This window comes from Chiloscyllium punctatum, chromosome 25 (genome assembly GCF_047496795.1).
Source record: "Chiloscyllium punctatum isolate Juve2018m chromosome 25, sChiPun1.3, whole genome shotgun sequence".
In the NCBI taxonomy this organism is placed as follows: domain Eukaryota; kingdom Metazoa; phylum Chordata; class Chondrichthyes; order Orectolobiformes; family Hemiscylliidae; genus Chiloscyllium; species Chiloscyllium punctatum.
Window position 1 is genome coordinate 70,009,905 of NC_092763.1, and position 12,068 is coordinate 70,021,972.

Consider the following 12,068-nt stretch of genomic DNA (forward strand, 5'->3'; position numbering starts at 1 on the left):
CTCTACCCTCAGAAACACCTGCAACAACACCTTTGGACTGAGACAATTATACTTCAACTCCCAGAATCATTTTGCTATGTGTTAGCCATGACTCTAACTAACAGAGTTTTGCCCTTGACTCCCATTAACTACAGTCGAGAGTGTGGTACAGAAAAACACAGATGGTCAGGCAGCATCCAAGGAGCAGGAGAATCGATATTTTGGTCATAAGCCCCTCATCAGGAATGAGCTCATTCCTAATGAAGGGCTTATGTCTGAAATATTGATTCTCCTGCTCCTCGGATACTGCTTGACCTGCTGTGCTTTATCAGCACCACACTCTTGGCTCTGACCTCCAGCATCTGCAGTCCTCACTTTCTCCCTACAGTTGACTACAGTTTTGCTGGGGCTCCTTGTGACCATACCCTATCAAATGCAGCCTTGATGTCATCGGCTGTCGTTCTCATCTCACCTCTGGAATTCAGCTCTTTTGGCAATGTTTGAACCAACGCTGCAGTAATGAGCTCAGGAGCTGAGTGACCCTGCCAGTATCTAAACTTAACATCAGCGAGCAGGTTAACATTGTGAAAATGTTCTATTCTATCAGTTTTCTGAAGATTGAGAATAGACCGTAAAGAAATTTTTGTTTTACTTTATATTTGATTTTGAATAAAGTGGGGAAAGGACCATTTTAAAGCCAAGGACTGTACAAGGACTTTTTTAAAAAATCATTCGCATGATGTGGATATCACAGACAACGCCAGTATTTATTGTCTATCGTTAATTGCCCAGAGTGCAGTTGAGAGTCAACCACATTTCTGTGCATCTAGAATCACGTGTAGACCAGACCAGGTAAGGAGAGCAGTTTCCTTCCTACTATCTGCAAGAATCAAACTCAAGTCCCCAAGACATTACCTGGATCTCTAGATTAATAACAAAAACAGAAATTGCTGAAAACATTCAGCAGGTCTTGCAGCATCTGTGGAGAGAAAGCAGAGCTAACGTTTCGGGTCCAGTTGACCCTTTGTACCCTGAAGGTGGCTGCACAGCTGGATAGAGTGGTCAAGAAGGCACATGGTAGCGTGCCTTCATCGGACGGGGTATTGAATACAAAAGCCAGCAGGTCATGTTAAAATTGTACAAGACATTGGTTCGGCCGCATTTAGAATACTATGTACGATTCTGGCCGCCATTATCAAAAGGATGTGGACGCTTTGGAAAGGGTGCAGAGAAGGTTTACGAGGATGTTGCCTGGTATGGAAGGTGTTAGCTATGAACAGAGCTTGAGTAAGCTAGGATTATTTTCATTAGAAAAGAGGAGATTGAAGGGAGAACCTGATTGAGGTCTACAAAATCACGAAAGGTATAGATAGGGTGGATAGACATAAGTGTTTTCCCAGGGTGAGGGATTCAATAATGAGAGGTCACATGTTCAAGGTGACAGGAGAAAAGTTTAAGGGAAATACAATGCACTTTACACAGAGGGTGGTAGGTGCCTGAAACAGGTTGCCAGCAGAGGTAGTAGAGGCAGGCACGGTAGATTCATTTAAGACGCATCTAGACAGATACAGGAGTAGGTAGGAAGCAGAGGGATACAGATCCTTAGGAATTGGGCAGTAGGTTTAGACAGTGGATTTGGATCAGCTCAGGCTTGGAGGGTCAAAGGGCCTGCTTATGGGTTGTAAATTTTCTTTGCTCTTCGTTCTTCAGAACTGGACCCAAAATGTTAACTCTGCTTTCCCTTCACTGATGCTGCAAGACCTGCTGAATATTTCTAGCAATTTCTGTTTTTGTTTCTGATCTCCAGCATCCTCAGTTCTTTGGGGGTTTTCTTTCTTGGACTAATATTACAGCGATAATCCTACTAGGTTACTGCCTCCCTATGTTGCACCCTTAAATGGAAATTACTGGATTTCATTGTGAGTTGCTTTACTTCAAGACCACACTTGGACTTGACTCGAATTATTTATTATTGCTATGTGGTTTAATATTGCCACCAACATCCTAACTCACATTAATTCTCTGGAGATATGTGGGCTCTTCATCGTTCACAATTTAAGTCAATCCATGATCTGCACCCAAGCCTACAGCTGCCAAGGTCCCAAACTCTGGAACCCCCTCTCCTAACCTCTCCTCCTTTCTACAGTTCCTCTTCCTTCGAGGTGCTCCTTCAAATTTACCTCTTTGATAAAGCTTGGCCATCTGCCCTAATGTCTTTTTACATGGTCCTGTTTCAAATGTTGTAAAATGGTCAGATGAAGCGAGCTGTTTCACTACACTGAAAAGCACTGCGTTCATATAAATCATTGTTATTCCCATAGGGGAAAATGGGCATTCATGGTCTCCAGATTGGTTGAGTATGTAAACACACCACAATAGGGGAACAGAGAACTATAGGAACAGGGAGCTGTACACCATTCAACTAGATCAAAGCCGATCTGTTTTTTTTAATTCATTCACAGGATGAGGGTGTCTCTGGTCGGGCCAGCATTTATTACCCAGAGGGCACTTAAGAGTCAACCGCATTGCTGTGGGTCTGGAGTCACATGTAGGCCAGACTGGGTAAGGATGGCAGCTTCCTTTCATGAAGGACATTAGTGATTCAGATGAGTTTTTCCAACAATCGACAGTGGATTCATTCGACTCTTAATTCCATATTTTATTATTGAATTCAAATTCTGCGGCAGGATTCGAATTTGGTACCCCAGGACATTATCTGGGTCTCTGGATTAACACTCCAGCGATAACACCACTAGGCCATTGCCTCCCCATACATTACCTCTATCTGCTTAGTTTGGATCTATGGCAGTCACCTTCTTTGCCTGACAATAAACCCAGGAATCTCAATTTTAAAACGTTTTATGGCTCCCAGTCTCAATAGCATTTTGGAAAATTGGTTCCAAAATTCCATTATCTTTGTGTCCACATGTGCTCTTTGTCACCACCTTTGAGTGACCTATCTCCTATTTTAAATATATTTCCTTTATTTGGACTCACCCAACAAAGAAAATAGTTTATTTCTATCCTCCCTATCACCGAAGTAATGATTTTCACTCTTCTCTACAGGATGATGCACAAGTCCAGTATGTGAAACCTATACTGGTATAATGTAACCCTTTAAATCAGGATAACATCGGTCAATCCATATCGCAGACCCTCCAAAGTTAAGATATTGTTCCTTTAGTTTATTTTCTTCATTAAGTTACAGATATGGGTGTCGCTTTCAATTCCAGCACTGCCTGGCTGTGAGCATTGCTCCCCACAAGGTGTCCAGTTGAATAACTATAACATAACTTCCCTCCTTGTGTGAAAAGTACCTGTTAAATTTTATTTGATACTTCTCCACTACCTTTTAGAGATTTCTACACATGGATGTCTAAACCATTCCCGAGTATCTTGTCATTTAGAAAACAGATGAAGTGTTTTAAATAACTCCCAGCAACCCAATACCAAGTCAGCCTTTATTTACACATGAACAGTCCTTGACTTTAGTACTGCCTCTTCAGGGTTAGCAGTCAAAGTGCCAGAATCTCTGACACTCCTCTTTTTCTCTGTCAGTCAGGGAACTCATATTCTATGAGGTCCAGCTGACTGATCTCATTACAATCACTATACCCTCCCACCCTGAGTTCATGGACATAGACCACTCCTTTTCTTAGGAGAGTTTCCTAGGGTATTTTAGCACCAGGTCAGGTTGGTCCAACTCAATATCCAATATGGGGGTGGTATATAATCCATGGGAGCTCGCCCCTTGAGGCAGGAGTGCCTTGGTAGAATTTCACTCTCCAAGTGGCAAAGGCATCGAGATGGCTACATCCATTATATCTATTTCTGATTCAGAAGACTCATCAACACTTGATGGAGAGGGTGAATGCACGGGTTTCAGCAGCTTTGCCATCTGTTCCGAGGAGCTAGGCACTGTTTTGCTCCCGTACTGCTTGCAAATTTCTGGTTCCTATATGGTCCATGTGCTTGTTCAGGACTTAATCAAACTTCGTCCCTGAATCAAACTGTCCCTGTCATTTGGTGAAATCTTCTGTCCAACACTGGCATTCCAAGTGCTGTTTCAGTGTTAATAACAAGATGTTTGATAACAGAATACAGCAGCCTGCTTGATCAGGAGCACATCTGCCACCTTAAACATTCAATCCCTCCACCATAGTGACAGCCATGTCTACCAGCTTGCACGGCAGCAGCTCACTAAGATTCCTTTAACAACATTTTGCAAACTTACAAAAGTCACAATCTCGATGGTCAACTGAAGCAGGCACATGGGAACACTGCCACCAGCAAGCTCCCCTTCTAGTCACACACTATCCTGACTTGGAACTCCATCACTGCTTCTTCATTGTCACTGGGTCAACACACTAGAACTTCGTAGCCATGAGCATGTACCAACACCACTTGCTTTGCAGGGGTTTCAGAAGGTCGCCAACACCTTCTTGGGTAAAAGGGAGTGGGCAATAAATGCTACCACAGCCAGTGAGGCCCATAATCCATGAACAGGCAAAAGGAATACTAATCCATACAGTTGAGAAAGGTCCCAAGCACAGCCAGGCCTGGGAAGGTACATCAGGGCTCAATGGGTTGAGGCTTCAGCCCTTGGGTCAGAGGCTGGGGGCAGGCATGGGGGCCCAGGCCAGGAACAGCATAGTGACTGATGATTCCTGTCCCTCCCCCAGTCCCATTTCTAGCCTCTGCTAATTTCCTGTGAAATGTTCTCACAAGGGAGCAACTGAAGTGCTCCAAATAACTTCAGCATCTCCTGGGCTTAGGAGGAATACAAAGAAGGTTCTTTCTTATGTTTGATATGCAGTAATTCCTGCTAGAATGTGATAATAGGCAAATAACAGCAGGATCGAGCTCAGCTCCATCACACTGACGAAGTTGGGAAAAGAACAAACTAACTATGTTGGAAGTTGTACCTTCAATGACTTCATAAATAGAAGATAGATTATTATTTTTGGGATAAGCCAGATGAAACATCAAGCTTTCCACCGATTATATCCTGTCATGGTCTGCCCTCCACTTAATTAAATCTGCTGATAACAGTTCTCCAAACTTTCGCCCAAGAGTATAAAATCCAAATAAGTATAAATGACAACTTCATTGTCCTGCTGCTTACTTTCCACATTTCCCTGGTCAAAACAGGACAGGGGCTCTTGTGCTTTATGGGATATCTGATTACATTTGCTCATCATTGGCACTGGTTGCTGGAGGGAGGAAATGATTTGTTGGTGAACAATTTTCAATATTTTATACTGTAACCATGAATGAATAAAAACATAGAACGTAGGACATAGAATACAGAAAATTACAGCGCAGTACAGGCTTTTCAGTCTTCGGTGTTGCGCCAACCTGTGAAACCAATCTGAAGCCCATCTAACCTACACTATTCCATTATCATTCATATGTTTTTCCAATAACCATTTAAATGCCCTAGAAGTTGGTGGTGAGTCTACTACTGTTTCAGGCAGTGCGTTCCACCCCCTACTACTCTCTGAGTAAAGAAACTACCTCTGACATCTGTCCTATATCTATCACCCCTCAATTTAAAGCTATGCCCCCTCATGCTAGCCATCATCATGCAAGGAAAAAGGCTCTCACTGTCCACCCTATCTAATCTTCTGATCATCTTGTATGTCTCTATTAAGTCACCTCTCAACCTTCTTCTCTCTAACAAAAATAGCCTCAAGCCCCTCAGCCTTTCCTCATAAGACCTTCCCTTCATACCAAGCAACATGCAGGTAAATCTCCTCTGCACCATTTCCAAAGCTTGCACATCCTTCCTATAATGCAGTGACCAGAACTGTGCGCAATACTCCAAGTGTGGCTGTACCAGAGTTTTGTACAGCTGCAGCATAACCTCGTGGCTCTGAAACTCAATCCTTCTACCAATAAAAGTTAACACACCATATGCCTTCTTAACAACCCTATCAACCTGGGTGGTAACTTTAAGGGATCAAAGTACATGGACACCGAGATCTCTCTTCTCATCTACACTACCAAGAATTTTACCATCAGCCCAGTACTCTTCATTCCTGTTGCTCCTTCCAAAGTGAATCACCTCACATTTTTCTGCATTAAACTCCATTTGCCACCTCTCAGCCCAGATCTGCAGCTTATCTAATGCCCTCATATAGGTCATTTATAAAAATGACAAACAGCAGTGGCCCCAAAACAGATCTTTGCAGTCCACCACTAGTATAAAAACAAATTGCAATTTTAAAACATCTTCCCTCAGCGATGCTGTCAAAGACAACTTTTCCATCTGCATAATGTCTCCAATTTGTCCATGTATCTGAAATCCATCAACCTGCGACCATTCTTGTCATGCTTTCACATCCTTCTTAAAGATAAAAGCCCAGAATTGGATACAATTCTCCAACTGAGGACAAATCTATATTTTATAAAGGTTCATCATACCATCCTTGCTTTTTATCAAGCCCAGAATGCCATTTGCCTTTTTAAGCACTTTCTTCAACAATTATCTCTCATGGTTCCACTTCACCAGGACAGGAAAACACAGCAACCTGAATTTGAAACTGAAGATCCATTCTGCCAGTATTTATAAAACAAAAGAGTGACACCATGATTCTGTCAGCAGTTGCAAATCTCAAATCAACAATTCATGCAGGGGAACTGCATTGCAGGATTCACAGAAATGTTAGAAATCATTAGCATCCCTCAGGCTCCCCTCAACTCCATGAAACTTCTCCACACAAGAATATGATCATCAGAGTTTGGGACAAAATTCACAATTTGTTTCTTTAACCTGTACCTGAAAGAGGAAGGAGAACATTTCTTTCTAGCTCACCCTGTCTTTTGTCCAAAAAATATTGTTATCATTTGATTTACTTTCAAAATACCAATATGTTCTTTTAGTGTGTGTTTACAATGTACTTCTATATATCAAATAACTTCTAACCTTCTCCCTTACATAAAATCTTTAACAAGATGTTGCAAAATACAAGATATTTATATGATACCACTATTATAAAAGGTTAAATTTAAGAGAAGTCATAACTATTGCTGTTAGTTCACAAGAACAAAGGACAAAGAATAAAACAGCACAGGAACAGGTCCTTCCGCCAACACGTTGCTCTTCCCTATTAAAACTTCTTCCCTTACAGGATCTGCATCCTTCTATTCCCTTCCTATTCATGCATTCATCCAGGTGCTTCTTGAATGCTGCTACTATGTCTGCTTCCACCACCTCCTCTGGCAGCACATTCCAGGCACTCACCACCCTTTGTACGAAAAACGTGCCTCACACATTTCTTTTAAACTTTCCCTCTTGTACATTGAACCTGTGTTCCCTAAAACTATAATTGACCCCTCCATCCTGGGAAAAGGTTTCATACTTTCCACTCTATCCATGCCATTCACAAACTTATAAACTTCTATTAGATTGCCCCTTAATAAGACCATAAGACATAGGAGTGGAAGTAAGGCCATTCGGCCCATCGAGTCCACTCCGCCATTCAATCATGGCTGATGCACATTTCAGCTCCACTTACCAGCGTTCTCCCCGTAGCCCTTAATTCCTCTAGACAACAAGAATCTATCAATCTCGGCCTTGAAGACATTTAGCGTCCCGGCTTCCACTGCACTCCGTGGCAATGAATTCCACAGGCCCACCACTCTCTGGCTGAAGAAATGTCTCCGCATTTCTGTTCTGAAATGACCCCCTCTAATTCTAAGGCTGTGTCCACGGGTCCTAGTCTCCTCGCCTAAAGGAAACAATTTCCTAGCATCCACCTTTCTAAGCCATGTATTATTTTGTACGTCTCTATTAAGTCTCCCCTTACTCTTCTAAACTCCAACGAATACAATCCCAGTATCCTCAGCCGTTCCTCATATGCTAGACCTGTCATTCCAGGGATCATCCGTGTGAATCTCCGCTGGACACGTTCCAGTGCCAGTATGTCCTTCCTGAGGTGTGGGGACCAAAACTGGACACAGTACTCCAAATGGGGCCTAACCAGAGCTTTATAAAGTCTTAGTAGTACATCTCTGCTTTTATATTCCAACCCTCTTGAGATAAGTGACAACATTGCATTCGCTTTCTTAATCACGGACTCAACCTGCATGTTGACCTTTAGAGAATCCTCGACTAGCACTCCCAGATCCCTTTGTGCTTTGGCTTTATTAATTTTCTTACCATTTAGAAAGTAGTCCATGCTTTTATTCTTTTTGCCAAAATGCAAGACCTCGCACTTGCTCACGTTAAATTCCATCAGCCATTTCCTGGACCACTCTCCCAACCTGTCTAGATCCTTCTGTAGCCTCCCCACTTCCTCAGTACTACCTGCCTGTCCACCTAACTTCGTATCATCGGCAAACTTTGCTAGAATGCCCCCGGTTCCCTCATCCAAATCATTAATGTATAATGCGAACAGCTGTGGCCCCAGCACCGAACCCTGAGGGACACCGCTCGTCACCGGCTGCCATTCTGAAAAAGAACCTTTTATCCCAACTCTCTGCCTTCTGTTAGACAGCCAATCCTCAATCCATCCCAGCAGCTCACCTCGAACACCATGGGCCCTCACCTGCATCCTGCATCCCTTTGAAAACAAACCCAGTCTATCTGACCTTTCTTCATAGCTAAAATCCCCCAGGCAACATCCTGGTAACTCTTTTCTGTCCCCTCTCCAAAACATCCACATCCTTCTGGTAGTGTGGTGGGCAGAACTGCACACAATATTCAAGTGTGGCCACACTAAACTTCTACAAAGCTGCAGCATAACTTACCTATCTTTATACTCAAATGAATTGAATTGACTTGAACTGAATTTATTGTCATGTGTGTCAAGGCACATTGAAAAGCTTTGTCTTGCGAGCAATACAGGCAGATCACAGAGTTAAATGGCATAAATAAGTAAATAATAGGTAAACAGTGGCAAAAACAAAAACACAGGTACAGGCAAATGCTAAAAGTAGCATGCCATCGGCCTTTTTTTGACTACCACCTTCAGTGATCTGTGGACCTGCACACCCAAGTCCCTCCGCATATCAATACACCTCAGGGTTCTGCCATTCACTGTATAATTTCCACCTGTACTTGACCTTCCAAAAAGCATCACCTCACGTTTGTCCAGATTAAACTCAATCTGCTATTTTTCTGCTCATGTCTCCAACTGGTCTATATCCTGCTGTATCGTCTGACAATCCTCCTCACTATTTGCAAGTCCACAAATCTGCAAACTAACTAATTAAACCAGCTACGTTTTCCTCAAGAACATAATGGCTCTGATTCTCACATTCACCTTCAGCTTAAGCTTTGTCTCCATTACTAAATGTTTTAAATTCCTTTTTTGTGGAGAGTCCAAAAGCTGAACAGTTCTGAAAATTGATATACTGGGTCTGCAAGCTTTCTACCAGGTGCCAAAATCAATTCCTGGGCACATCTTGAGTCTAGTTCAATGCAGACATTAGTTCAGTCCCAGGTATGAATGAGAGTGCATCTGGAGTATTGCATACAATTTTAATCCCCTTTCTTGAGGAGGAATGTATTCTACTGGAGGCAGTACAGAGGAGATTTATTAGATCAATTACAGAGATGAGGGGTTTATCTTATGAAGTGAGATGGAGCAGTACTGGCCTGTACTCTGGCAAGTTTAGAATAAAAAGAGATCTAATTGACGTATATAAGATGTTAAAGGAGATTGGGAAAGTAGACATAGAGAGGATATTTCCTCACGTGGGGCAGACTGTGCAGGAGAAACAAAACACTGGCAAGAGACAAGATCATTTTAAGGGAACAATGAGCCACCAAGGGTATCTAAGAAGAACTTGAAATTAAACCAGTTAATGTTGTTATTTGAAAGAGTGGTAAAGCACAGATCTCTAAATAAAGCAAAACCAAATTACATAAGTTATGGTAAGAAGTCTTGGAAGTGAACAGTGGTGTTTGAGAGCGCTCTCTGACAGATGAGATTGAAGGATGCACCGGAATCTCTTCAATTCCAATATTCATATCCAATATACTGTTCAAAACAGTCAACTGCACAAAGAAAGTCACAGCTGCCTATTTCAAAAACGACACTCGAAAACTTTTACCAAATTGTCCTTCCCTTTCATTATCAATAGAACAGATTCCTCAAAAGGCAGGGCTAATGTTTTCAAGGAAGTTTGAAATCTTCATATGCTTTGTCTTAAAAAAAACTTTCAATCCGTTAATGATTAAAAAGTCGATGTCCTGAACCATTACTGCCGACGAAGGGGAAAGTTTGTATTAAAAGGATGCATTAAGTCCGAAACGTCGGCTTATGAGACTCACCGGCGTCTTAATGTCGTTCCCGTAATGTTCTTCGGTGGCATTGAGTGCGGAATTCATCGCCATGGTTCCTTAAATAAGGTAGAAAAGAGCAGAATTCAGATCATGCAGAGAACTCTCGCTAACAAGCGTTAAAAACAAGTTGACAGACAGAAAAGACAATGAACAATAATGTTAACTAAAGCCCCTGCAGTCGAATCGTTATAATGCATTGGGCTAAAGCAGGGCTTCTGATATTATATCCCATTGATAATGAAATACCTCGCTTTTCCTCAGAGCAATGACAAGGCGGCTGTATGTAGTGTAGGTATGACCTTGCGAGGAGGAACTGGACGAAAGGGGCAAAAAATAACTTGCTTTCAACAGAATTGGCAGACTCTCAGGTTAAGATGGAGTCTCCTTATCCTTTGACATTTTTTTCCAAGTGTGGAACTGCACAAAATTGCTCAATAACTTATGGCCACCCCTTTCTCCCATTGAGAAGTAGTATGTGAATATAAACTTTTCTGGCAGTACTTTTTAAAAAAAACTAAACTTGTCTCTTTCACGTTATTGAATTAAGTTTCCCCGTAGCCAATGTGTTGCTGTCAATCAGGATTCTCTTGTGCATTGGTAAAATATAACTGGCCTGAGGATCTATATATAAACCTCTCTGCTGTGGAGACTGACTGCAGCAAATAAGCCAGTTGAAGTTCACTAAAACTTGCCCCTAACCGCAAAACGCCTCAGTCCACTGCCACTAAACAGAGAAAGCAACGGCCGCCCCCACCTTCTGCCATATCACACCTGCTCTTGAGTAAAACAAAACACCCTAACGTGAGAAAACAACTCCTTCAATCAAAGGTGGAAGTCTCGGGGAAACTTTGCTGTGTCTCAGTCACATTCGACTTTGGACGTGGTTTGCACCGATTTAGGATTGTTACTCATGTTCAGTTTTTTTTTCCGAGAGGCGCATTATTTGTATTGCTTCTGTGATGTGAGTAGATCTCCTGCGAAAATTTCGTAAATCTGGAAGGTGCTTGGAAATGCGCTCCGCTTACACTTCCCTGAAGTGAGCCCCTCCTGACTTCCAGTGATTATTTGCCATGAACCTTCCGACGAAATCTGTGAAACAATGACGTAAGCAGTGACACATAACCTTGGTGTAGACCATTGTCATTATCCATTGCCATTATTAGTGAGACTGTTACCCCAGAAAGGAACATTGACATTATTAGTGACTGTAGACGAAAGTGAGTACTGCAGATGCTGGAGATCAGAGTCAAGAATGGAGTGGTGCTGGAAAAGCACAGCAGGTCAGGCAGCATCCGGAGAGCAGGAGAATCAACGTTTCAGGCAAAAGCCCTTCATCATTCAGGATTTTCCTGCTCCTCAGATGCTGCCTGACCTGCTATGCTTTTCCAGCGCCACTCAATTAGTGACTGGATCCCAGTATAGAACATTGACATTATTAATGAGACTGTACCACATATAGAACATTGTCATTATTAGTGACACTGTACCCCTGTATAGAGCATTGTCAAAAATCACACATCACCACGTTATAGTCCAAAAAGTTTATTTGGAACCACCAGATTTTGGAGCACTGCTTCTTGATCAGGTGGTTGTGGAGTATAAGATTGTAAGACACAGAATCTATAACAAAAGTTTACAGTGTGATGTAACTGAAATTATATATTGATAAAAGACCTGGATTATTTGTTAAATCTCTCATCTGTTAGAATGACCACGTTGGTTTCAGTTCTTTCATATGTAAATCGCAAAACTCTTTTTAAAAGTTACATTCTCAAGTGAACTTTAACAATTGGTG

The 12,068-nt window shown here is 42.1% G+C and overlaps 1 protein-coding gene across 1 annotated transcript in view; it reads right to left on the reverse strand.

Moving 5' to 3' along the window:
• Positions 1–10,705, reverse strand: part of atp1b4 (ATPase Na+/K+ transporting subunit beta 4) — a 74,135-nt gene extending 63,430 nt beyond the window's left edge. Inside the window, exons 1-2 of the mRNA XM_072595499.1 lie at positions 10,520–10,705; positions 10,262–10,329 (exon numbers count right to left, since the gene is read on the reverse strand). Coding sequence (XP_072451600.1) covers positions 10,262–10,324 — 63 coding nt within the window. The 5' untranslated portion in view covers positions 10,325–10,329; positions 10,520–10,705. The remainder of the gene's footprint in view (positions 1–10,261; positions 10,330–10,519) is intronic.
• Positions 10,706–12,068: the final 1,363 nt, after the last annotated feature.